The sequence below is a fragment of the Lissotriton helveticus genome, chromosome 11 (assembly GCF_964261635.1).
Source record: "Lissotriton helveticus chromosome 11, aLisHel1.1, whole genome shotgun sequence".
NCBI lineage: Eukaryota > Metazoa > Chordata > Amphibia > Caudata > Salamandridae > Lissotriton > Lissotriton helveticus.
Window position 1 is genome coordinate 1,085,748,302 of NC_136072.1, and position 25,089 is coordinate 1,085,773,390.

At 44.9% G+C, this 25,089-nt stretch overlaps 1 protein-coding gene across 1 annotated transcript in view; it reads right to left on the minus strand.

Annotated features, from left to right (window-relative positions):
• COQ5 (coenzyme Q5, methyltransferase) overlaps positions 1-24,370 on the minus strand; it is a 46,428-nt gene extending 22,058 nt beyond the window's left edge. The window contains exons 1-4 of the mRNA XM_078667692.1: positions 24,131-24,370; positions 2,485-2,634; positions 1,867-2,091; positions 36-142 (exon numbers count right to left, since the gene is read on the minus strand). Of these exons, the coding sequence (XP_078523818.1) occupies positions 36-142; positions 1,867-2,091; positions 2,485-2,634; positions 24,131-24,293 (645 nt within the window). The 5' untranslated portion in view covers positions 24,294-24,370. The remainder of the gene's footprint in view (positions 1-35; positions 143-1,866; positions 2,092-2,484; positions 2,635-24,130) is intronic.
• Positions 24,371-25,089: the final 719 nt, after the last annotated feature.

Here is a 25,089-nt window from a genome sequence, read left to right on the forward strand (position 1 = left end):
GATAAAATGCACACTTCTCCAGATTGCCTCCCTACCTGCTCAATGTGTGTTACGTTCCGGATGCCGAAGGCAACTGTGTAGAAGTCAAATTTATCATCCATGAATGGAAGTTCTTCTGCATTTCCTACCACCCAGGACAAGCCTGCCCATTGAAGGAAAAAAGTAATATATTTGTTACTCTACCAACCTTTGGCACTATCAAAATGCTTTATTCAAACACAAGGTAGAAAATCAAACGTAACACCATCAAATGTACAGCCCTTTTTAAGGGTTATGTAAGTTAATGACAAACCCATATCAGGTATGGAATCCCTGACAGGGTGTAAGTCATGGCTTATGATTTGTAGTTTTTTATTTGGAAACACAACTTTAGGAAGATTTATTTTTTCATTGAATTTCTTTAATTCAAACCCACATGTTTTTTTAACAAATGTTACAGTTGCACTACCTAAACCATACAATTATTTCAACTACACTGTTTTAAAACTGTTCACTCTCCCGATGCCCCCACTCAGTGTTCTCGATATACTAGGACATTGGTATAAGCCACCCACACACCCAAGGTGTACCTGAACACCTCTGTAGTGGGATCAATGACTTGTGCCGTCTTATATTACTTGTTTACCTGATTGTATATTGATATGTTTTATGTATGTTATTATTATCCTACCATGTTAGTGACTATTATACTGCTCCCACTATCTCTGTTCATTCCTACTGCCCCTGTCCTGTCTTTGTGAAGCGCTCTGATATCTGTAAGGATCTTGTTCGCGCTATATAAAACTTTGAATAAATAAATAAATAAATAAAATAAAAGGAACATTAGCGGATGGAGGAAGGGCCGTTGCTTCCATCCGGCCCCTGTAGTGCACGGTTTTCGGGGGTATATGCAGGGCTGAATGTGGGGCTTGGCCTGCAGCCAGTACTTGAGTTCTAGGGCTCGTGTTCACAACCTCCCCATGAACAATCCTTGGCCTGTGTGTTGGAAATCTGATACTGAGCATCCTCTGTAGCCAAGACCTGTAATTCCGAACTTCACTGCACCTTAGCCTCACATGTGACAACTTAATACCTTTGCTCTTTTTTGTTGAAATGTTCATCAATTCCCTTGTGTGGTATGCAAGCTTTTTTTAGTATTACCTAACTAAGAACCTATGCTTTTCTTCACCCACACTCACTCTCTGTCCTTCAATCTTGCTTACAATGGTGCTTTATATTTTGTATTCACTTATTTGTCTTTCTGAACACACACCGTAACTCCCGCCACGCACAACTATACCCTTGCAAAGGACATCTCACATCTTCACAGCATACGGCCACCCTTCAATAGTCGCATTATTCACTACGGAACTAGCTTTGGAATATGACTAACACCCTAACATCAGGTAATCCTGTTTTGTTTGCCTTCTGTTCAATATCTCACAGCTTGGTAAAGCTCACAGCCTTTGACCTTAGTTAAACATGTACTGGGTGCCAAGAACAATAGCAAACATTATTGATGGGTAACACCGATAAAGCATGATAACTATCTGGATACTAAACATATGACTAAAAAGTTCTAAATGGCTTTCAAAGCAAAAAGCTAAAGTTCATTTCATAGAATTATGGAGAAATTGCTATACACAATAATTTTGGGGCAATGCCTTAAACAAGCACGCCTATGTAAGAAGACTAAAAAGTCAAATGTATCCACATTTTTCAGATTGCCTGAAATTCACTGACTATGACACACTGAGCGCCACATCCCAACTTGTTTCTTAACAAATATTGTTAACTCAACATGAGTGGACAAATAAAAGGCCTATCACCACAAGAAGGTTTGGTTGCATTTCATGGCCAACGTAGAACAGTATCAGTATGGCTCACCCTCAGAGGTACCGAGGTCAAGTGCTTTCCGCTTTCCGACTTTCAACATTTCTTTGTTTATGTCGCAGATCACAGCTTGGGAGCCGCCCAAGGAGCCGGTGTCACCCTGTTGGTAGCGGTCAGCAATTTCCTGCCAGGACAAATCTTGCTTCGACTTAAGCTGCCGTCGGAGCTGGCGGTCCCGCTGGGCGCGCACATAATTAATGAAGCGAACAGCGATGTCACCTGGGGAAAGAAATACAAAACGGTACACCAAAGACATTCACAAATAAGGAAATACGATTGGGCATCCAAAAATGTTTACAGAGGGGGCAAATCTCCCAGATGTCCTTCTTCGGGCAGCAGATCGCAGGGACAGGAGTCTGGCTCCTTTAGTTACCCTGTTCTGTAGATCTGACCCAGGAAAGGTGAAAGGTCAATAACTCGATAACTTGCAGCTAAACAAACAGAAGGCTTGTGGATAAAAAATGGACATAGCAAAGATATAAAATGAGGTTTACGAGGCAATACATTTTGTGCAAATAAAGAGCCAGTAGGGTAAGAGGTCAAGACTCAAGAGAGCAGATAGGCAACATAAAGACAAAAGAAAGAATAAAAGTGACAGAAAATGAACCATACCAGTTCCTCCAGCCACATCCAAGAGCTGTGTTCCAGGATAAGGATTCATCTTGTGGAGCAGGTAGTCTTTCCAGAGCCGGTGCACGCCCAGGGTCATAGCATCATTCATTAGATCGTATGTCTTGGCCACTCTTTCAAACACCTGGTAAACTGAAGAGAAAGTGACACCACCGCATTGCTTATTTAGATCGATGTACTGTTAGGTATAGGCCAGTTGACAATTCTTGACTACTGAAACAACCTCCCATGACGGTTACTCATACTGCATCCCCTCTAAGGTTCCCTTTAAGCCTTTGTCATCTTGCCACCAGATACATGACAGAACTTTCCCTACAGGTATCACTGCATCGGATCGTCCTGCTTAAGCAACACACTGCTTTTATTCTACAATCCATTTTGAGCATCTCTTTTTTAATATATATATTTTTAGGCATTTTTCAGTCCTATGGAACAATAACAACCAGTTCATACAATAGTAGTCAAGCAACATGTTGGATGTAGTTCTAAGCGGGTCAGATATAACCTAGAGATCGGTAGTCAAATGGAGTAAGATATATGTAGGACCGGTGGAGAGAAGACCATCCCCCCACCACCAGCCTCAAAGATGGTACCATACCCCACTCTATTCAGCCTCACATCCATGCCCGCCTCAGTAATCCGCGGGTAATAGTTCCTGGCACGGCTTCCATATCCTAGCCAGTTTCTGAGGGCACCCCATGCCTCCTAGTTGGTTTTCTTCACACCTCTAACCAATCCCTGAATGGACGGAGAATCTTCTGGCTCCAATGTTGTGCAATGTCACTTTGAGCAATGGCCTGTCCTAGGCCAGTTTTCGGAAGGTGTTAGTGCTCATCAAAACATCCTGGACAGTGAGGCAAACACCTCAACGCAGTTTTGGATCACAGGATATCTCCAGGTCACGTGCAAGAATGTGGCCTACTCTCAATGACATCAGAGGCAGGTGGGGGAAAAGTTCCAGCCCATACCCCATAATTATTCTCTGGTGTAGTAGACTATGTAAATATATAAACCGAACCAAGCAATAGCGGGTGGAGATGGCAACCTCCCTATAAGCCATCAGGGCATGACTCCAAACTGCCAAAATCCTCTTCCAATGATAGTCTCTGGTGGAAAGTGTCATGGGTATTATTAAAAAGTGGCTCACAAAGCTTGGAAACATTGCTTCCAACAATTCCCATCTTAAGATTGGCTTAAATGAGCTATTTCTCCTGCATCTCTCAAATATGGCATGATGACATGCCGGAGCTGCAAGTATCGAAAACATTGGGATCTGTATAAATCAAATTTGTATTGCAAATCTGAAAAGGACACACTCAGCAACTGTGAGGTCACATCCTTGAGCTGACTGACAATCACATCCCAGCAGGTGAAGCCCTTAAGAGTGGACACCTGTGTCTAGTGGGTGCAGACCGACAGAAGAGTCTCTCCCGCAGGCTTGTGTTCCATTTTATAGAGTGCAGGCTTTCTTTTCAGGAGCAGGATATAATTTAGGTGAAGAGTGGTAATTCCCACAGGATACAGCACCACCCCATAAACGTAATGGAGGGGGGAGTTATCCCCCCCCCATGACCCAACTCGTGGTGAAGGCTAGGTCACAGCATGGCTGGACATCCAGTCGTTAAAGACCAAGTGGTATGAGGCTCTGTTGTATGAAACATCAGATATGCCACAGCTGCTGTCATAGGGGTACTTTAAGCATTTGGATATGTTATGCTATGTTATGTTATGTTATGGTGAGTTTTATATAGCGCTCAGCTACTCTGAGGAGTGTCCCGGTGCTTCAAACCCAAAGCGGAACAGAGGCAGGGGGCAGATGACAGGCACTACTGAACAAACAACATATGGTAACATGAGGAGTTATTTCTGAGAAGCGGAGTAAAAAGTTAATCCTTTTAAAGACAGGAGACATTTCATAATGACAACCCGGTCCAGTGGTGAAAACGAATAGATTGACCAATGGTCAATATCCTGCCTAGGTGTAACAGTGAGAGGATGCTGCAGGACAAAGACTGCACCAGTGGGGGGATGGCAGGAGGAGGGAGTCACAAAGACCCCAAGATAACACAATCCATCCTAATCCACCCTAGGATCGAGAGACCACACTACTTCAGCATCACCTTCAGGACCCAACCAATCTGCACTGAATGGCCTTCAACTATGGAAAGAACAATTCATCGAAATCTGTCCGTCTGTAACAATCTGGATGAATGAGACTCTAAAGCTCCAGCAGTCAGTCTGTAACAATCTGGTGAATGAGACTCTTAGGCTCCAGCAGTCAGTCTGTAACAATCTGGATGAATGAAACTCTTAGGCTCCAGCAGTCAGTCTGTAACAATCTGGATGAATGAGACTCTTAGCCTCCAGCAGTCAGTCTGTAACAAACTGGTGAATGAGACTCTTAGGCTCCAGCAGTCAGTCTGTAACAATCTGGTGAATGAGACTGTAAGGCTCTAGAAGTCAGCCTGTAACAATCTGATGAATTAGACTCTTGAGGTTTCGGCATTCAGTCTGTAACAATCTGGTGAATGAGACTCTTAAGGTTTCGGAAGTCAGTCTGTAACAATCTGATGAATGAGACTCTTAGGCTCCAGCAGTCGGTCTGTAACAATCTGGTGAATGAGACTCTTAGGCTCCAACAGTCAGTCTGTAACAACCTGGATGAATGAAACTCTTAGGGCTCCGGCAGTCAGTCTGTAACAATCTGGTGAATGAGACTGTAAGGCTCTAGAAGTCAGCCTGTAACAATCTGATGAATTAGACTCTTGAGGTTTCGGCATTCAGTCTGTAACAATCTGGTGAATGAGACTCTTAGGCTCCAGCAGTCGGTCTGTAACAATCTGGTGAATGAGACTCTTAGGCTCCAACAGTCAGTCTGTAACAACCTGGATGAATGAAACTCTTAGGCTCCAGTAGTCAGTCTGTAACAATCTGGTGAATGAGACTCTTAGGCTCCAACAGTCAGTCTGTAACAATCCAGATGAATCAGACTCTTAGGCTCCAGCAGTTTGTTGTTCTAGAATTCTTTGTTTTAAATATATTTTTATTGTTTTTGGCTATCACAACAAAGGCTGCTCTAGAATTCTTAAATGATCATTCCATTCTAAAGGCTGCTTGTCACAAAATAACAAAATCATTGATGATTTAGCACAGAAAAAAGCACATACTTAAAACATCTGAGTGGTTTGTGACTTTGAACACACCCAGTGCCCTACGCCTCAACTCACAGACTCCATCAGTGCCCTCTGGCCTCTTGGAAGTCTTACCTCAGTTTCCTGTGCTGTTATTTTTGCTCTTATTAACCCTTTAGTCTTGCCATGTCAGTGCTCTATGAAATCTCTCGATATAATACGCTTTAATTGCTTTATGGCCCTTTTAATACCACCTTAGAACATACCACTAGGTATGGGCACCTTGTACCTCTTCTGTACTGAGTGGCCAGACCACCATACAAGCAGCTTACTGGCATGCCCATTCTACCCCAAGTAATCAGGCAATTAGCCGTAAAATCAAAAATATAAGGAATAACAGAGAAATAAAACTTTGACCGTACTGGCTTTCTGATTTGTCTAGATCATTGATATCAGCAGCAACATGCCATTTCAAAATTCTCTGGCAATCAATCAATCAATGATTTATAAAGAGAGGCAAATCCCTCGCGAGGGTCTCAAGGTTCTGAAGTTGCTAACCGCTTCATGGTGACTTGTTCATTCCAACAGCCAGCTCTTGAGTCAATTCCTGAATTGGGGAGAGATGGGGAGGTCCTGAGGTGTAGGGGGGGAGGTTGTTCCAAGCTTTGGCCGCCAGGTGTGAGTTGGAGCGTCCTCTGCTGTTGGTACGGCAGATCCGGAGGGTGTTTGCGAGGAAGAGGGAGGCAGATCAAAGGTGTCTAGTTGGTTGGTGGAAGGTAATGCATTTCTTGATGTATGCTGGTCCTTCGTTGTGCAGGGCTTTAAATGCTTGGGACAGTATCTTGAGCTGACGCCTCCTCTGGATCAGGAGCCAGTGCATCCTCCTGAAGAAGGTTGTGATATGGGTCCATTTGGGAAGGTGGAGTATGAATCTTGCAGCACAGTTTTGTATTGTCTGTAGTCTCTTCAGGAGACGTGTTGTGATTCCTACATGGAGTGCGTTCCCATAGTCCAGTATGCTGGTGATAAGGGCCAGCATGGCAATCCTTCTGGTGTTGACTGGGACCCACCTGTATATCTTGGGGGGCATTTGTAGGGTGAAGAAGCAGGCGGATTGGACTGGTCTACCTGTTTCTTCATTGAGAGTTGGCTGTCCAAGATGATGCGGAGGTTGCGGGTGTGGTCTGTCGGGCGGAGATAGGGCTAAGTTCAGCAGCTGTCTGTATGTTCTGCAGATGCTTACTAAACTATTGGATCCACCCAATAATAGGTCTCCTTGAGGCACTATTGGGGGAGGGAAGGGAAGACTTGCAGGATAAATCAGTTGAAGGAGGATGGTGACGGAAATTGCAATGATTCAATACAAAGTGAGAGACGCTCTATACATTGCTAATGATTGAAATGTCTAGGACTGCAGTTTTTCAATGTTCATGCAGCTTTAACATATGTTGTTTAATGCGATTGAAAAACTATTATTAAAACCATTTTTTTTAAAACACCTTTTTGTTCACATGAATTAACAGCTACAAAGAAACATGTAGAACAGAAAAAAATACTTTCAATCTGAAACGATCAATGCATTTATACCTCCTATAACAAATTTATTCTCAACTTACCAAAGTAGGGAATTAAACACTCTAATATCTGTAGCTTATCTGGAATGCTGGCTGCAACGTGATTCACTCCATATTCTTGACTTTCTTAATGCCCTGTAACCATCCTGAGCATTGGCCAGCCAAGAATCAACCATGTCAACCGGTGTGGGAACTAAGATCCACATTGCTGAATTAAAGATTCCACACTTTGGTTACCAGCAGCACTCTTTAACACTTCCTCCAGACCTCTGGGACACCTCCAACTTCCTCAAATGTTTATTTATGCCCTGCCCTATTATATAGCACAACTCCACCCACCCAGGCTTCCCAGTGTGGTTAAAAGTCATACTTATAAACAGAAGGTTAACCATTTATTGACTGTGGTAGCAATGTATATGTACAACTTTTACAGTAATTTATAGCACTGGGATAAGCACCCACGGATTATATCTATGTTATACTGCAAAAGTTAATATTAAAAAAATGAATAGCGCAACTGGTAAGCACATATAATACAGATATGTGATGTGCATAAGGAAAATGAACAAAAACTATACTCAGTTCAACAGCATTCCATTGGCCTTACAATCTTTGGCAAAGAGTGCTCTATAGCTTGGGCAAGAGAGGAAGACAGTGGAGTGAGGACATAGGAGAGAGAAGTGAAAGGACAGTAAGTATCCTGAAACCAATCAATACAAGGTGAAAGGAACACACAGAAAATTACTTCGAGATCAGCAACAGGTGCATGAAACAGTGAGGATAACAGGTGGATAATTGGCTACAAACTCTCTCTCTCTCTCACACACACACACACACACACACACTAGAAGCAAACACCAATATTTTTTATATAATTTTATTGGATTTTCAAATATTTACAGGCTTCAATATATGTATTATACCTAGGTAAACTCACAGTACTGCACCAAGGAAAGTCATATTTATTTGCGTGGGACAGAGATCAAGTGGAAATCAAGTGAACACTTACCTGGGTGCCGCGAGCTGCGACCTCTCCTCTACAGCAGGAATGTAAATGTAAATGTGTGTTTGTATTTGTAAAGCGCACGGCTGCCCACGCGACGGGGCGTCCCGACGCTGCACTCATACCGCTGTGGAACCCTTCCTGGCTTTTCCAAGTGAAATGTCCACTCCTGGGCACCCCCAAGGTGAAGCCCGGCATCCAAGTGCTGCTGGGGCCGTTGTGGAGATTAAGCAAGCTATTGCCCAGAGTCACAGAGTGGGACCCATGATTAGACTAGGCACTGAGGCGAGAATTATCAGGTCCGGGGAGATTGAGTCCAAGAGCTGCCGAGGCAGGAATTGAACCCTGGTCCCGGGCCAGACCTCTGCATCAGGGTCTGCCGCTCTAACCATTGAGCACACAGCCTCCCAGAATCCCCTAGCCAATCACGACGCTGCCTTACAGCAGCGTTGCGATTGGTCTGAGTGCCGTGGTTCGGCGCTCAGAAAGAAACTGGGAGACCGTGCATGTTCTCCCAGGCTGTACAATACAGACTATGGAGAACTTGCAAAGTGCGCATGACGGTTTGGCCAGCCTAAGACGGCCATCAAAACCGTCAGGCGCACTTAAGGGGCAGCCATCACTCCTCCTCACTCAGAGTCAGGGAGCCCGGCGCCGCCCAGACCTAACCTGGCTTCAACTGCAAGCTCAATACTAAAAATAAAATGATAATAACAGAACGTTATTATCCTTGTAATTTTTGTATGGAGCTAGCAGTTGAAGCAGTGCCTTAGCGTAGGAGCCGTTGCTGGAACCAAGCAGCTGGGTAGGCGGCTAACCCACGTTGGAGGTCAGCGTGTTGATTTTCAAGGGGTTCAGATGCTTCATGGTTGTAAGTATAGGGGAGTTGGAGATGGTTGGTTTTTGTTTCAACATATCGGGGATATGATAGACATGACAGGAACACACACACACACACACACAAAGCTGGATCATATGATCTGATACGATTTTACCAGAGTAAATCACTCTGGTTTCACAAGGGGCTTTAGAGCAGCATCGCTTCAATAAAAAGACAATTCCCTGTGGTTGTGACTGAGGTTTGAATAGACTGGATGGTTTCCGGTCTACAAGTAGGCTGCCCCAGGGCAATTATAAGTATATATGTCCCACCTACACTAACCGAGAGCATGCTACAAGCCCTGACTGAACTTGTTTTGGTGGCCCCCACTGAAATGTTAATTATCGGGGGGACTTTAATCCAGTGATAGGCCTTCGGCTGAAACAAGAGGTTCTAGAACTCTGCATGGCCGACTCCACTCCCTGGTTGGTCCACCTCATTGGGGAGGAGTGACATCTGGTAGGTAAACATCCAAGAGACCACAAATCACATTTTTTTCTGGAAGGCATTGGTCGCTTTTCAGGGTGAACTATGCTGCAACATTTCAGATGTAGCCCCAGTATTCAACACAATATGAAATACGTTGCTTCTAAAGTTAGGTGCATTACTGCAGATGAGGCATCAAGAATTGGACACACTTTTGTGGAGGTGGCTTCGAGCACAGAAGCCACAGTTCTCCATATGTGGCTTCCACACTGGACACAATACAACAGATGTGGTGGCCTCAACAAACTGACATCACCCCAGATGCAGTGTTCAGAATTGGACACAATGCTTTTGATATAGCCTTCAAAAATGGCCACAACTTGCAAGATTGTTGCTCTAGAATTGGGCACAATACTCATAATCTAGACACCATATAACTTCACAATTGATCTGTTCTACAAAACTGACCAGAATACTACATTTCAATCAATCAAACAGGGGTTTAGACAGCGCGCTATTCACCCGTGAGGGTCTCAAGGCGCTGGGGGAGGGAGGCGGCTCCGGATCAGTCGAAAAGCCAGGTCTTGAGGTCCTTCCTGAACGTGTGCAGGGTCGGAGAGCGTCTGATGTTCACAGGGAGCTCGTTCCAGGTCCTTGCTGCGATGTGGGAGAATGCTCTCCCTCCGGTTTTGTTTCTGTGGATGCGGTGGACCTCTGCCAGAGCGAGGTCGGTAGAGCAAAGGTTCCTCTCGGGTACGTGGAAGGATACCCTCTCGTTGAGGTATTTGGGTCCGATGTGGAGGGCTTTGTAGGCATGGGTGATGAGTTTGAAGGTGACCCTCTTCTCGATGGAGAGCCAGTGGAGGTCGCGTAGGTGTTGAGTCATGTGCTCATGACGCGGAGTCCCGAGGTAGAGTCTGGCTGCAGCGTTCTGGATGGTTTGGAGTTTGTGTAGAAGAGTTCTGTTGATTCTGGCTTAGAGGGTGTTGCCGTAGTCAAGTCTGCTGGTTATGAGTACGTGGGTGACAGTCCTTCTGTAGTCGGAGGGGATCCATTTGAAGGTCTTATGGAGGATGTGAAGGCAGTTGAAACTGGTGGAGGCCACGGCGTTGATCTGGCGGTTCATGGAGAGGGAGGAGTCGAGGATGATGCTGAGGTTCCGGGCAAGGTCTGTAGGGGTGGGTGGGCTCCCGATGGGGGAGGGCCACCAGTTGTTGTCCCAGGCGGTGGTGCAGGGCCCGAGGATGAGGACCTCGGTCTTCTCTGAGTTAAGCTTCAAGCAGCTAGCTTTCATCCAAGCTGCCACATTCTTCATTCCTTCTTGGAAGCAGAGTCTGGTGTCTTCGGGATTCTTCGTGAGCGAGAGGATGAGCGGAGTGTTTTGATGACCACGGACCTTTGTTAGTATCACCATGTCCTAGTGTCAATATCTCTGTGCAAATGTTCTGAAGACAATGTCAGTGTTTTCTAGTCCATGTCACGGTCACTGTGTCAATGTATCAGTGTCACCCGTGTCAGCATTCATGACACTGTATAAGTAGGTAAAAATTAACGCGAGCTACGTGAAAGGATATTTTCAAGCTTTTATTTTACCAAAACAATTCCCATACTTTTTGTGAAAAACAATCCTACCCTAAGCAGTTGTCGCCGACCTTGAATTGCCTCAAACTGAGAGAAGGAGGTAGGTCTGCTGTCGTGTAAAGGGACAGACAGATAAAGAAGAAACAAGTCTTTCTCCAGGATGTCTCCCATCTGAGGGAAATGTAAACACGGGCAACTGGATAATCAGTAAATGTAGTAGGCGCCTGGAGACAGTGCAGCGCCGATCTGACAAAATCCTTTTAAGCTTCATGGAGACACACATTCTTTTTTAGAGGTCCCATGAGGGTGTTACCAGTTCTGGAATGCGTCCTTTTAATGGGGCCCAATATAAAAAGGTTTGCACTAGGTACAGACTGATTACGTGACTACGAATATTAAACAAGCATTTGCAAAGCAATCAGCCTTGCATTTACGCGAATTAAAGCTATTGGCATTGTAAATAACGAACGATTTTACTTTTGTTTTAAAAACCAAAACATAAATAAAAGGCATTGTCATTTACAATGCCAATAGCTCAAACTTGCATAAATACGAGACCTATTGCCTTGCAAATGCTTGTTTAACATTTCATAATCATAATAATCATATATGGGATGACTGTAACAAAGTCTATCAGCAGATCTCTTGATCAGTGCCTGCTCAGGACCATAAACAAACCAAAAATCTCAGAATGGACATCCCTGTGTGGTAACCAGCTTAGTGGACTCTTATCATAAGCTTGCTGAAAACCATTAAGTGTACCCCTGTGTCTCACACTTCTTCAGCCATCATGCTGCTAAGCACTGCCTCCCAGAATGGGATAGTCCCACCTTGGTGGTTATTATGAATGACATAAAAACACTTCCCACAGAAGAACAAAAAATAGACATCCCCCTTCCAACCATACACCCTACAACATGATATTGCAGTCTACTCATTTAGTCCAGCACTACAGCGTCCAACCATAGGGGTTGTTAGACTTATATAAATGTTATAATAAAATACACAAACTGTCACTAGAATGTAACACCTGAGTTCAACAAAAACATGGATCATCATACAAAGGAAAACCTGTCTAGAATAAAAAGGATCCAGCTGGATGTGACAGTTATTATTAATCTGGATCAGAGATTCAGGTCTGCCCTACTGAAACTTGCTGAATGTATCCCAGAGCAATTTGCCAACACCGGGACACTTTCAGCATGACCTTTACTTTTTTTGCTTTACATCCAGAGCAGCAACCTGGGTGAGGAGGTCTCTTATTTTCAGTTTCAGATGGGCCAAACAGAAATAATTCCTGTAAAGGACCATAGGCATTCCTTTTGTTCAACGTTCACCATGCTTGGGAGCTAGCTGAATAACACCTTGATGCAAGAAAGAAAATCAGCCGCCACTTCCCAACTGCTTAGGACAGACCCCCACCCCCCCCAGGATATAGCGGCATGGATTAGCAAATTTAGCGGCACAAAAATGGAAATTTAGCGGCACAAATATGGAAAATTAGCTACAATTTTGCGGCATTTTGTTTCGCTCACCCATTGATCAGAACGAGGGGCCAGATGTAGGTAGGCATTTACCGGTCGGTAACGGCCGAATTCGGCCGTTACCGACCGGTAAATGGAATTTGGGATGTAGGGGGCATATGTGTACAGAATCGGTAAATTTACCGCTCGGTAAATTTACCGATTCTGTAAATTTACCGATCGGTATTTTTACAGATTCGGTAAATTTGAGATGTAGGTGGGACTCTTCTGAGTCCCACGAGCCTTACAGGATCGGTATTTTACCATCAAATTCAATTTGATGGTACAATACCGATTCCGGTGTGCATGCACATGTGTACATGCACACCTATGCCATATGACAGGCAGACCTGCCCTTAGGGCAGGTATGCCTGCCACATGGCACCCGAGGCTCTTTTGGGGGTGCCAGAGGGTGTCCAAGTGACACCCCCTGCACCCTTGTGACATTCGGTATTTACCGATTCGGTAAATACCGAATCGGTAATGCCCATTCATTCCTATGGGCTTCAAAGCCCATAGGAATGAATGGGCATTACCGGTCGGTATTTACCGAATCGGTAAATACCGATTTTTACCGATTCGGTAAAAAAACATCTGGATGTACCTACATATCCCTGCTTCTATTTTACCGATTCATAAATACCGAATCGGTAAAATTCGGTATTTATGAGTCGGTAAAACATAATTACCTGCATCTGGCCCTAAGCTTCTAAGACTTTCATCTTGCATTGTTCTCTGTAGGAGATTTTAATCATAAACTTAAGCCTAAGCGGCAGGATCTCATGTATCAGGATATTTTAGAATCTTATGACATAATACAAGCAAAGTTTCCTGAATGTCTGTGTTCGACGAATGATGTAAGCTTGGGGAACTACTTAGCGAATAAAGTTTTTTTTTGTCTGAACGGTAGGTTTCCACAAGATCGCCCGGCAAAGAAAATGTTTAAACAAGGTACACAAAATTGTCCCATAGATTATGTTTTTATTCCAGCATGGAACTTTAACATAATAATGGGCTTTACGGTTAACCACATAGAAAATAGTGACCATAATATCCTAGAATTGGAACTGGTACATTCCCATCAGATAGTTGCTGAAAAAGTTATTATTCCACAGATGGACTATCCCAGGCGCATCACAACACAGTTAACCGAAGAATATATAGAGAAACTAACCAGGCTCCAACATAACATCGTCTTAGGATGTGCAGCTGGTCTGGATCTGGCCTGGTACATTGAAAAGATAAACCAAGTGGTACAAAGTATCAAGGTCGAATTTAGAACAGACGTAAAGATTACCAAGAGTATACAAACCACACAGGTTAGGAAGGGAAGTTGGTACAATGTAGCCTGTTTAAATAAGAAAAGAGAACTAAGGCGAGAACAGCGCAGTTTGCGTAAAAAATTTGATAAATCTAGAGCTGAATATCTTGTAAAATTAAAGAAAGAATATACTATGCTCCTTGATAGTACAAGAAGAGCCCATAAAAACAACCGCTGGGGGAAACTGCTGGAGGCAATAGAATCCAAGAATATACGATTATTCTGGAACCTCGTCCGTTCAGTAACTGAAGCCTCAGCTGCTTCAATGATCTGCGTGGTAGCTGAGGGTGCATGGGAGGATTATTTGAAAGAACTATACCCTCCGGGGAGAGAAACCGAAGAGGAAGTACAAGGGGACTGGAGAGGTCTAGTAGATGACCTAAAACCAGACTTCTCAGAAGAAAATGTACCTAACACGATAAAAACCTTAAATTTAACAAGAGCCTCAGGCCCAGATAACCTACCTGCCCTGATAATTAAGTCACGGACATCTTGGTGGGCTAAATTCTTCTCCCAAATGTTCTTAGTAATCCTAGAATCAGGGATAGTTCCAAGCAATTGATAGGGTGCGATAATTCGACCAATCCACAAAAAAGGGGACATCAATGCACCAAGGAACTATAGACTTATCAACCTACTTGATATTGGAGAAAAAATATTTGCTAAAATCATATTAGGTAGGTTAAAGACTTGGGCAGAAGAGAGAGCAATTATTCCAGTGGAACAAGGCGGGTTCAAAGAAGGCCATTCTACAATAGACCACTGCTTTGCCCTATGGGCTTTGGCCCGGAAATCAATAGAACAAAATGGGAAGTTCCACTGCTGCTTCGTTGATTTTCGGGCCGCGTTTGACTCTGTGGACCGTAATAAACTCTGGGAGGATCTGTCAGGATATGGAATTCCGGATGGCTTATTGATGATCTTGAGAGATCTTCACAGAGGGAATTGAACCCAGGTTATTAGAGATTCGCATGGGTCACTAACTCACAAGATATTGGTAGGGAATGGCCTTAGACAGGGGTGCGTTTTGGCACCCCTGTTATTTTCAATCTTTCTGGCAGATCTCCCTGCGACACTTGAAGTAGAAAGAAGCGCAAGCCCTAGAATAAGCGGGCATAAAGTGCCTTGTCTTCTATATGCTGAAGACCTAGTCATCCTGGACCAAACAGAAATAGGACTTCAAAGGAAACTAAATGTTTTTAAAAGCTATTGTGATAGGAACATTCTGACTGTAAATATGGAAAAAACAAAGGTTTTATGTTTTGGAAAGAGTAAGAAGAACTTTAACTGGTTTCTGGGTAATGACAAACTAGAGGCAGTCAAGGAATATAGATATCTAGGCCTCTGGTTTGATAGTGCGCTAAAATGGCGCACTCATTTGGAGGCTCAAAGAGCCAAAGCTTTTTCCTCCACATGTGGGTTGAAAAGGTTTAACAAAGAATATGGTGACATGACTCATAAACCAATGTTAAAGGCATTTGGAGCAATGATCCCCCCCCCCCCCCCCCCCCCAAGTATTGTATGGTGCTGAGGTGTTATACTTGAGCGGTAAACATGAGTGGGACCAGGAAGAGGGAAAAATCTTAAAAATGCTATTGTCCTTACCGAACTGTACTATGGTTCAAGCAATAAGAATGGAGCTAGGGCTAACCTCATGGACTGTACAATCCCAAATGGCCCTGGTAAGATTCTGGAAGCGCCAAGACCCAGGAGTGACACTAAAGGTCTCACAATGGTGTAGAGATGAGATCCAAATAAGTGATCTTGTCTGGGCAAAGGATGTGAGTAAAACTCTCCAGAAAGTAACAGGGCGTCAATGTGAAATTCTCCCAGGACGCCTTGATAGCCGATTTTACTAAGAAAACTCTTAGGGAACAAGGCCAGTCACTCTCCAAGGCGCAGGACCTAGTTTATATGTCAGAGAAAAAATCAGTCCAGTGGTTAAAAAAGTCATGGGTTAACGATGGCTGGTTCCCGTATTTGGACATACTGCCCAACCAAGTTCTGAGACATGAAATTCTTAGAACCCGGGTTGGGGTTAACCCTTTTAAGATAGATGGAAAATTAAAGTCTGCTCTGATTGGCCCAGAAGGTAACTAACTGTGGGCGTGGCCTAAGACATGATATGCTGCATATTTTACTTGATTGCTTATTTGTACACGATATAAGGAAATTGTTTTTACGTCCTATATTCCTATCACATAAGATAACCTCACGTGCCCAGGCGATCTGCCTACTTACCGATATGTTCACAATGGAAAAGACTGTTTTCCTACATCTTCAAAAACCTTTTAATCAAAAATGTGAAGCGATTTAAATACAAAAATAGAACACAGCTTGTTCATTTAGGTGCAATCAATTGTATTAAACCAACATACAATTATATACATGATTCCTGTTAAATTAAGTTTGGTATCATAGACATTCTCATAATCCTTAGGTCTTCATGTACCAGTGACTAAATAATACTATTAATACATATATGTCCTAAACAACATGTATTCAAGAATTGCCAATATAACCGTTCATTATTACATCTCCATTATCTCGAAAAATCATTGGTGTTCTTCAGCATTGCCCAATGCATTTCGGGACCTCTAGGTACCCTTCATCAGGGGCATATTCTCTAAGGTGACACCCTAAAGTGTTGAAGAGATGTCGTTCTTCAGTCTGTGTGGTATCCAAATCATGTGATGTTAATAGTAGATACGAATCAAGACTTCTTCAATGCGTCTAGGTGCCGCTGTTGGAAGTATCAGCATGCACTGTACTTGTAGTTAGTCGTAGTCATGAACAGTTAACTGCAGACGGCAAGATTGGGAGGAGAGACAGCAGCGCTAGTTCAGTCCGGTAAAGATATTATCGCCGATAAGTTGGCCAGTATAGCAGCTGAGTGTACTTTAAAGACGGCGTGCGCTAAAACCCTTCGTCACGTGACACAAGGAATTTAATTCATAAAGATCTTGTCAGATGTTCAGTGCACAAACAGCTCACTACGACTAACTACAAGTTCAGTGCATGCTGATACTTCCAACAGCGGCACCTAGACGCATTGAAGAAGTCTTGATTCGTATCTACTATTAACATCACATGATTTGGATACCACACAGACTGAAGAACGACATCTCTTCAACACTTTAGGGTGTCACCTTAGAGAATATGCCCCTGATGAAGGGTACCTAGAGGTCCCGAAATGCATTGGGCAATGCTGAAGAACACCAATGATTTTTCGAGATAATGGAGATGTAATAATGAACTGTTATATTGGCAATTCTTGAATATATGTTGTTTAGGACATATATGTATTAATAGTATTATTTAGTCACTGGTACATGAAGACCTAAGGATTATGAGAATGTCTATGATACCAAACTTGATTTGAACAGGAATCATGTATATAATTGTATGTTGGTTTAATACAATTGATTGCACCTAAATGAACAAGCTGTGTTCTATTTTTGTATTCAAATCGCTTCACATTTTTGATTAAAAAGTTTTTGAATATGTAGGAAAACAGTCTTTTCCATTGTGAACAGTGCACACTACTAGTAGTTTCTTAACTACTACTCTCTAGTTTCATATATTGTGTAGCCAGCACAATCTGTAGTGTAGCACCCCTTGATTACAGTGTATAAACAGCCAGTTAACGTAGAGAATACACGAGTGCACCTCTGTCCATACTTTTCCTTACTTACCGATATGCCCACGTTAGAAATTGCAATTGGATTGGGTACATTTTTGAAGGGTGTAAAAGAATTTGGAAGGGAGATTTTGAAGGAGGAGCACTGATTTTTAAGTCATTTTAAAGTTTTATAAAATGCAAATTTTCAATTTTATTCTGTTAGCGATTATGAGATTTCTGTAAAAATAGGGTGCATTGTATGTTGCATTTCTGAGGGCACCATCCTCTTTTAACTTTCCAATCACAAGCATTGAATTTTATCTATTTAAGATGTTGTAGAATTTTGTCTGTTCGTACTCTTTTTGATCCTGATTGTGTATGTTCTGTACTGTTTAACCACTTGGCTGCTCAGCATATTCCCCTGCTGTGCTGAGAAATCTGAAATCCCACACAACATGACGAGCTGGGCTCGTCATGAGCGTGCGAGGAGGCTACTTCATGACGAGCCCAGCTCGTCATGAGTGTGGAAGGGGTTAAAAGACCAAGGTCTAAATAAACAAGTTTTTCTCTCTCTCTCTCTTGTTCTCTGTAGGACGTAGACCAAGTGCACCCTCAGATTAATACAGTGAATCCCTTTATGACAGAGTTATTGGCTCTTCAGATAGCCAGGCAAGGAACACCTATGCAGCTGAACTTGAATCTACAGAATTGCTGAATTACAGCCTTCCTGTCTCCACTCACCTCTTCATCATTTTGTGTATGTGTGCATGTTTGAATATTTTATGCTGTGTATTAAAGGCTGGGGATGGATCCTATTTTGTGTATAAAGTCAACTCTGTGATATAATTTCAGTATGGAGCCATAAAGCCTTCCTCGCCTGAAAATGGCTGCTACATATCATTAGAGGGTACGTTTGTCTTTGAGAAAAAAAAAAGTTTCCTTCAGTGTGTTGGTGACGCACACATTGGTCACACTTCTAACTGATGCTGTTTGCTGAACTGAAGACAAGTGGCAGCACACTGAACTGTGCAAGGTCGCCTAGAAGTTTTAAAGCCGGCAGATTTCTCCTCTTTAAATTGACCGGAGTTTGTTAACCAATCTATATACTGTTTGTGACTGCACTGAAACAGACCTGTCATAGTGGCCATGAAACCGAGCACAACTCGCATTTGTGATGATAGTCCACCGAGAGATGTGCGACGAGCCAGGCTGAACCTGAATCTCGAGCAGTGCCTGCAAATATCAGTCAAATACTGGGCATGTCTGGATTTCACAGGCACTTTTGTTAAAATTGCGGCATTTTTTCAAAAGTGACGATTTCGCAACAAACCGCGAAATGATGGAGGGTCTGTTAAGAGAAACTACGATACTGAGGCCGTTTTTTAGGTCTCGACTGTCGATGCGCATGCGCATCGAGCTTGCGAGACTATTGCGGCTTAACCACTCTTTAACTAACAAGCAAGGAATCGTGGCGATTCCTTGCAGTGCCCGTGACTTTTAAGCTCAATGCGCATGTGCATTGAGCTTAAAAGCGCGTGCACATCAGTTCCCTCAGCCGCAATCGCCGTCTGTTCCCTCAGCCGCATTCCTCCGACACCTTTTGAAGTGAAGCTTAGCTTCACTTCAAAGGCCCCGGCTTCTTCACACCCACATGCCGCTCTCCCCGCTCCGCCCCCTCTCCTGCCCGCCGTGTGCATTTCTCCTACACCCCCTCCCCACAGCAATGCCCTCCGTCTGTTTTACAATTTGAAGAGGTAATCGGAGTCTCAAAGAGATAAGAGATAATAGGTTCCCTCGTCTCCTGTTTCCCTCTCCTCCTCCAATCTTGCAATGATTTCTCTCTCTTAAGCTTCTCCCTTGTGTGTAGAGTTCATCTCCCTTCGGGTTCTCTCTCTCCTCTCGACCATCTGTTTCTCTCTCTCCTTTTCTCTCTCCTTTCCGCTTCTCGTTGGTCAACGATTCACTACAACCCGCTCCTCTCACACACAGGATCGCCTCTAGCTTTAGCTGCGTTCCTTTGTTTCTCACACTTGTGTGACCCCTCCTGCACTCTCGGGCCCTGCCATTCACTTCCCTCCCCCGCCTGTGTTTTCCCATAACTTCTCACCAGCAATGCTTCTCACCCCTTTTCCTCTCTGCTCCTGTTCTCACGCTCCCTTCTCCGCTATCCCATGGATCTGACACCCCCCACCCCCCCCCTCACCCTTACTCCATACTTCAGCCTCCCCCTGCACACACACAGCTATGCAGTTTCAACTTTGCACCCGCGAGATTCCCCCGCCCCCAACCCCGATATCCCCAGAACACCCTTCTACCCTAGCCCCTTCAGGGGTTCACACATCTCACGTGCTTTTTAACCTCACCCCTCGCCCCCCCCCCCCCCAATGCTCTACCTATCTCCACTCTCATTCTGCCCGCTGTCTCGTTCTCTCTCTGTCTCCACTCACAGACGCGTCTCTGCAGCCCCCCCCCCGTGTTCCCTAACACTCTCCCCACCCTATCTGGGAGTTGTTCTTGGCAGCGGCGGCTGCAGCTGAATTGCAGGAATACTTTCCTTTATTTAGGAGCAGCCAGGGGTTGGGAGCGCAGCTTCTCACATCTGGAACTCATTGGCACCCATTTGGACACAATGTGTTGCCCATATATATATATTTTGATTTATTTTTTTAACTCTTTATCGGCCGCGGGCTACGAACGTGAAGCCAAGAGCCACGTGTCCGGGAGGGCGCGGGTCAGAGGTCAGGCCGTCTGACTGTCCTGTGATATCACTGAAAGACGCTGTTTGTATATTTCTTTGTGTTATTTTTGTCAACTTCCTCGTAATATAGTGGTACAATTTTGAATTTAGTGAACCAGGTCTCCCTTGGAACAACAGGGAAGTGGGGAGTTTTAAACTCGTCACCCCTGCAGAACCGAACAAGGGGCCCTCATCCGCCATCTTAAAACCTGGTCATGGGTCAGTGCCATCTTAACTCACAGACGCGTCTCTGCAGCCCCCCCCCCCGTGTTCCCTAACACTCTCCCCACCCTATCTGGGAGTTGTTCTTGGCAGCGGCGGCTGCAGCTGAATTGCAGGAATACTTTCCTTTATTTAGGAGCAGCCAGGGGTTGGGAGCGCAGCTTCTCACATCTGGAACTCATTGGCACCCATTTGGACACAATGTGTTGCCCATATATATATATTTTGATTTATTTTTTTAACTCTTTATCGGCCGCGGGCTACGAACATGAAGCCAAGAGCCACGTGTCCGGGAGGGCGCGGGTCAGAGGTCAGGCCGTCTGACTGTCCTGTGATATCACTGAAAGACGCTGTTTGTATATTTCTTTGTGTTATTTTTGTCAACTTCCTCGTAATATAGTGGTACAATTTTGAATTTAGTGAACCAGGTCTCCCTTGGAGCAACAGGGAAGTGGGGAGTTTTAAACTCGTCACCCCTGCAGAACCGAACAAGGGGCCCTCATCCGCCATCTTAAAACCTGGTCATGGGTCAGTGCCATCTTAACTCAATGTGGCCCGCTACCAGCATCCCGTCATGTCCTATTATTCTCACTAGTACATCAGTCTGGTTTCATTGTGCACTCAGGTGCGTGGCGTTCACTAGTACATCACTATGGTTTTTTTGTATCACAATCAGGATGCCTCACCCTCAACCCCTCACCCTCAACCCCTCACCCTCAACCCCTCACCCTCACTCACCCTCAACCCCTCACCCTCACTCACCCTCAACCCCTCACCCTCACTCACCCTCACCCTCACTCACCCTCACCCTCACTCACCCTCAACCCCTCACCCTCACTCACCCTCACCCTCACTTACCCTCAACCCCTCACCCTCACTCACCCTCACTCACCCTCAACCCCTCACCCTCACTCACCCTCAACCCCTCACCCTCACTCACCCTCAACCCCTCACCCTCACTCACCCTCACTCACCCTCAACCCCTCACTCCCCCTCACCCTCACTCACCCTCACCCTCACCCACCCTCACTCCCCCTCACTCCCCCTCACTCCCCCTCACTCACCCTCACTCCCCCTCACTCCCCCTCACTCCCCCTCACTCACCCTCACCCACCCTCACTCACCCTCACTCACCCTCATCCTCACTCACCCACCCTCACCCTCACCCACCCTCACTCACCCTCACTCACCCTCACTCACCCTCACTCACCCTCACCCTCACCCACACTCACCCTCACCCTCACTCACCCTCACCCTCACTCACCCTCACTCACCCTCACCCTCACTCACCCTCACTCACCCTCAACCCCTCACTCACCCTCAACCCCTCACTCACCCTCACTCACCCTCAACCCCTCACTCACCCTGACTCACCCTCAACCCCTCACCCTCACTCACCCTCAACCCCTCACCCTCACTCACCCACCCTCACTTACCCTCACTCACCCTCACTCACCCTCAACCCCTCGCCCTCACTCACCCTCAACCCCTCACCCTCACTCACCCTCAACCCCTCACCCTCACTCACCCTCACTCACCCTCAACCCCTCACCCTCAACCCCTCACCCTCACTCACCCTCACTCACCCTCACTCACCCTCACTTACCCTCAACCCCTCACTCACCCTCAACCCCTCACCCTCACTCACCCTCACCCTCAACCCCTCACTCACCCTCAACCCCTCACCCTCAACCCCTCACTCACCCTCACTCACCCTCACTCTCACCCACCCTCACTCACCCTCACTCACCCTCACTCACCCTTACTCTCACTCACTCACCCTCACCCTCACTCACCCTCACTCACCCTCACCCTCACTCACCCTCAACGCCTCACCCTCACTCACCCTCACCCTCACTCACCCTCACCCACACTCACCCACTCACCCTCAACGCCTCACCCTCACTCACCCTCAACCCCTCAACCCCTCACCCTCAACCCCTCACCCTCACCCACCCTCAACCCTTCACCCTCAACCTCTCACTCACCCTCACTCACCCTCAACCCCTCAGCCTCAGCCTCACCCTCACTCACCCTCAACCCCTCACCCTCACTCACCCTCACCCTCACTCACCCTCAACCCCTCACACTCACTCACCCTCACTCCCTCACCCTCACTCACCCTCAACACCTCACCCTCACTCACCCTCACCCTCAACCCCTCACCCTCACTCACCCTCAACCCGTCACCCTCACCCACCCTCAACCCTTCACCCTCAACCCCTCACTCACCCTCACTCACCCTCAACCCCTCAGCCTCACCCTCACCCTCCCTCAACCCCTCACCCTCACTCACCCTCACTCACCCTCACTCACCCTCAACCCCTCACCCTCACTCACCCTCAACACCTCAGCCTCACTCACCCTCACCCTCACAACACATATTGTGTTACAATAGGTGTCACATTTGCGAAAGATAAAACTATCTAGAGATGTAGCATAACGACCAGAGCTGCCATATAAGTCACGTAAATACAAAACATGTTGCATTCCAAATGCTATAGGTGTCACTCATCCATTTGCAAAACGAAAAATGTCAAACTCTTCTATTGCGAGACCTATTGCATTTTCAATGCTTGTTTTTTTTACTTCTTCACTCCAATTATCTGTATGAAAGAGATATGCATGCACTGTAAAAATCACAGTTTTAATTATAACTTCTTACCGAGAGGCAACACAAGCATCTCTGCAACTGGATCAATAATCTACTGAACTATTTACATACAAATTTACATCTTATAAGCTGTTTTCTGCTAATCACAAATGTCACTAAACTGCACACAGACCAGACCTCTTCAGCAATTCATTAACAACTACAGTTACCTTACTGCTACTATATCCTGGAACTTGCTGGGTACACAAAGATCTCTCCAGGAGAAACCTTAACCCCATGGTTTACAATGCAGAATGTAACCAACAAAATAATCCAGAAGAGATAAGGGGAGTTCCCTTTGGACCCTTTGTTAATCTTGAAAAACATTTCAGGTAGAGATGGCAGTGGTGCCAAGTGTCACTGAAACTTTTAGAACATAAGAAAGTGTTTTAAAAATGCAGTCTTGTTTCCTTTAAGGAAAATGGCATGCATTAAAAAAAGTTTTCTTTATTTAAATACAATTACAGACATGAGGATCTGCTGACTCTTGCAGGCCACCCTCCCTGGGAATGCGGCCAATCACACACAGTTGCAATCTGTGACATGCCTATGAATAATATTTAAGCAGGTAATTCTGCGACCCCTTGTGAGATAGTATTTATTGAACGGGACCTATATTTATACATATGTCTATTGTCAAAATACCATTCTATGCACTCAAAACATACCACGCAATTTGAAACAGCACTGTTCGCAAATGGAATAATAGTACTTGAGGCCCGTACTTGGGTGGGCAGAATTTACTAAGAAAAAAACGTATTCGTGGATTCTTTCTCTCGAGAGACCTCCACCTTTCTACTGCCACCGTTTCACCGCCATTTTAGGGGAAATTTCCATTTCCATCACTACTTATACTTATTCCACGTTGTCACTAAATCGCTAGATGTGCTAGAAAATCGCACTGACTGCAATTGTGTTAAAAAGCCACCCATGCACTCTATAATACAGCATTCACCTTGTTCACTCTTTTCAGCCGCTGACACTTTCTCAAAGCCGAAATAGGTTTCATCCTCCGCTCGGCTGCTGTGGACATCGCACACGGAGACCTGAACCACTCTCCGGGATCGGCAAAGACAAGCTAGACGCCTCCAGAGAGTAACATTCATGCAAGTCGCCATGTTGCTCTAAGTTGCCCTTTACTCTTAAGCCTGTGACAGATGAGTGTTGGCGGCCATTTTGGAACGGGATCATATCTGGATCGCGCACAGTTAGGGCTATTGGAAAAGCTGCACGCGCTGCTAACTGTTCGACACAACTGACTCTCCAGTCAGTACACACAACCACCATTAGCGAACCACTGCTAGTCTTGAACGAGTATTTATTAGTAATTTTTGAACGATTCATTATTTATTTATTTTGTCAGACTAATGGTGTGCAGAAACCTCATATCTGCAACTGGTATTTCTGACGGTGTCCCATGCCACTGCAGAGTTTAAGGTGTTTTTTCAGAATTATTGTAATTTTTAAACCTTTACAAACTGAATATGCCCTGAAATTGATACAAAACGTGTTATTTTGTTTATATTAATAACGCCTTTGAGGTAAAAGGGTGCAGCATCGATCCTAATTAGACTATGTATTTAACAATAAACAGAAGCAACCAGCAGCTGACTAAGGTTTCGCACATCCACTTCGTCTGTTTCAAAATTATTAGGCGGTGCGGCTACTCTCACCATCCGCTGCCAAGGATGTATATCAGACCAATGGTTGTGTAAGAGCAGAGAGGCGCACACAGTGAAGTCAATAGTATACGGAAGTCCAAAAAGAATTGTAGGTCTTCGGTTCTTATTTGTAAAAGTTTTCTTTATTTTCATGTACAGCGGCACAGCCAACGCGTTTCATTCCCATTCGTGCCTTGGGAATTTCATCAGGGCATGTTTTAGACAGTCTAGTCTGTGCGGTTACTCTCGATAT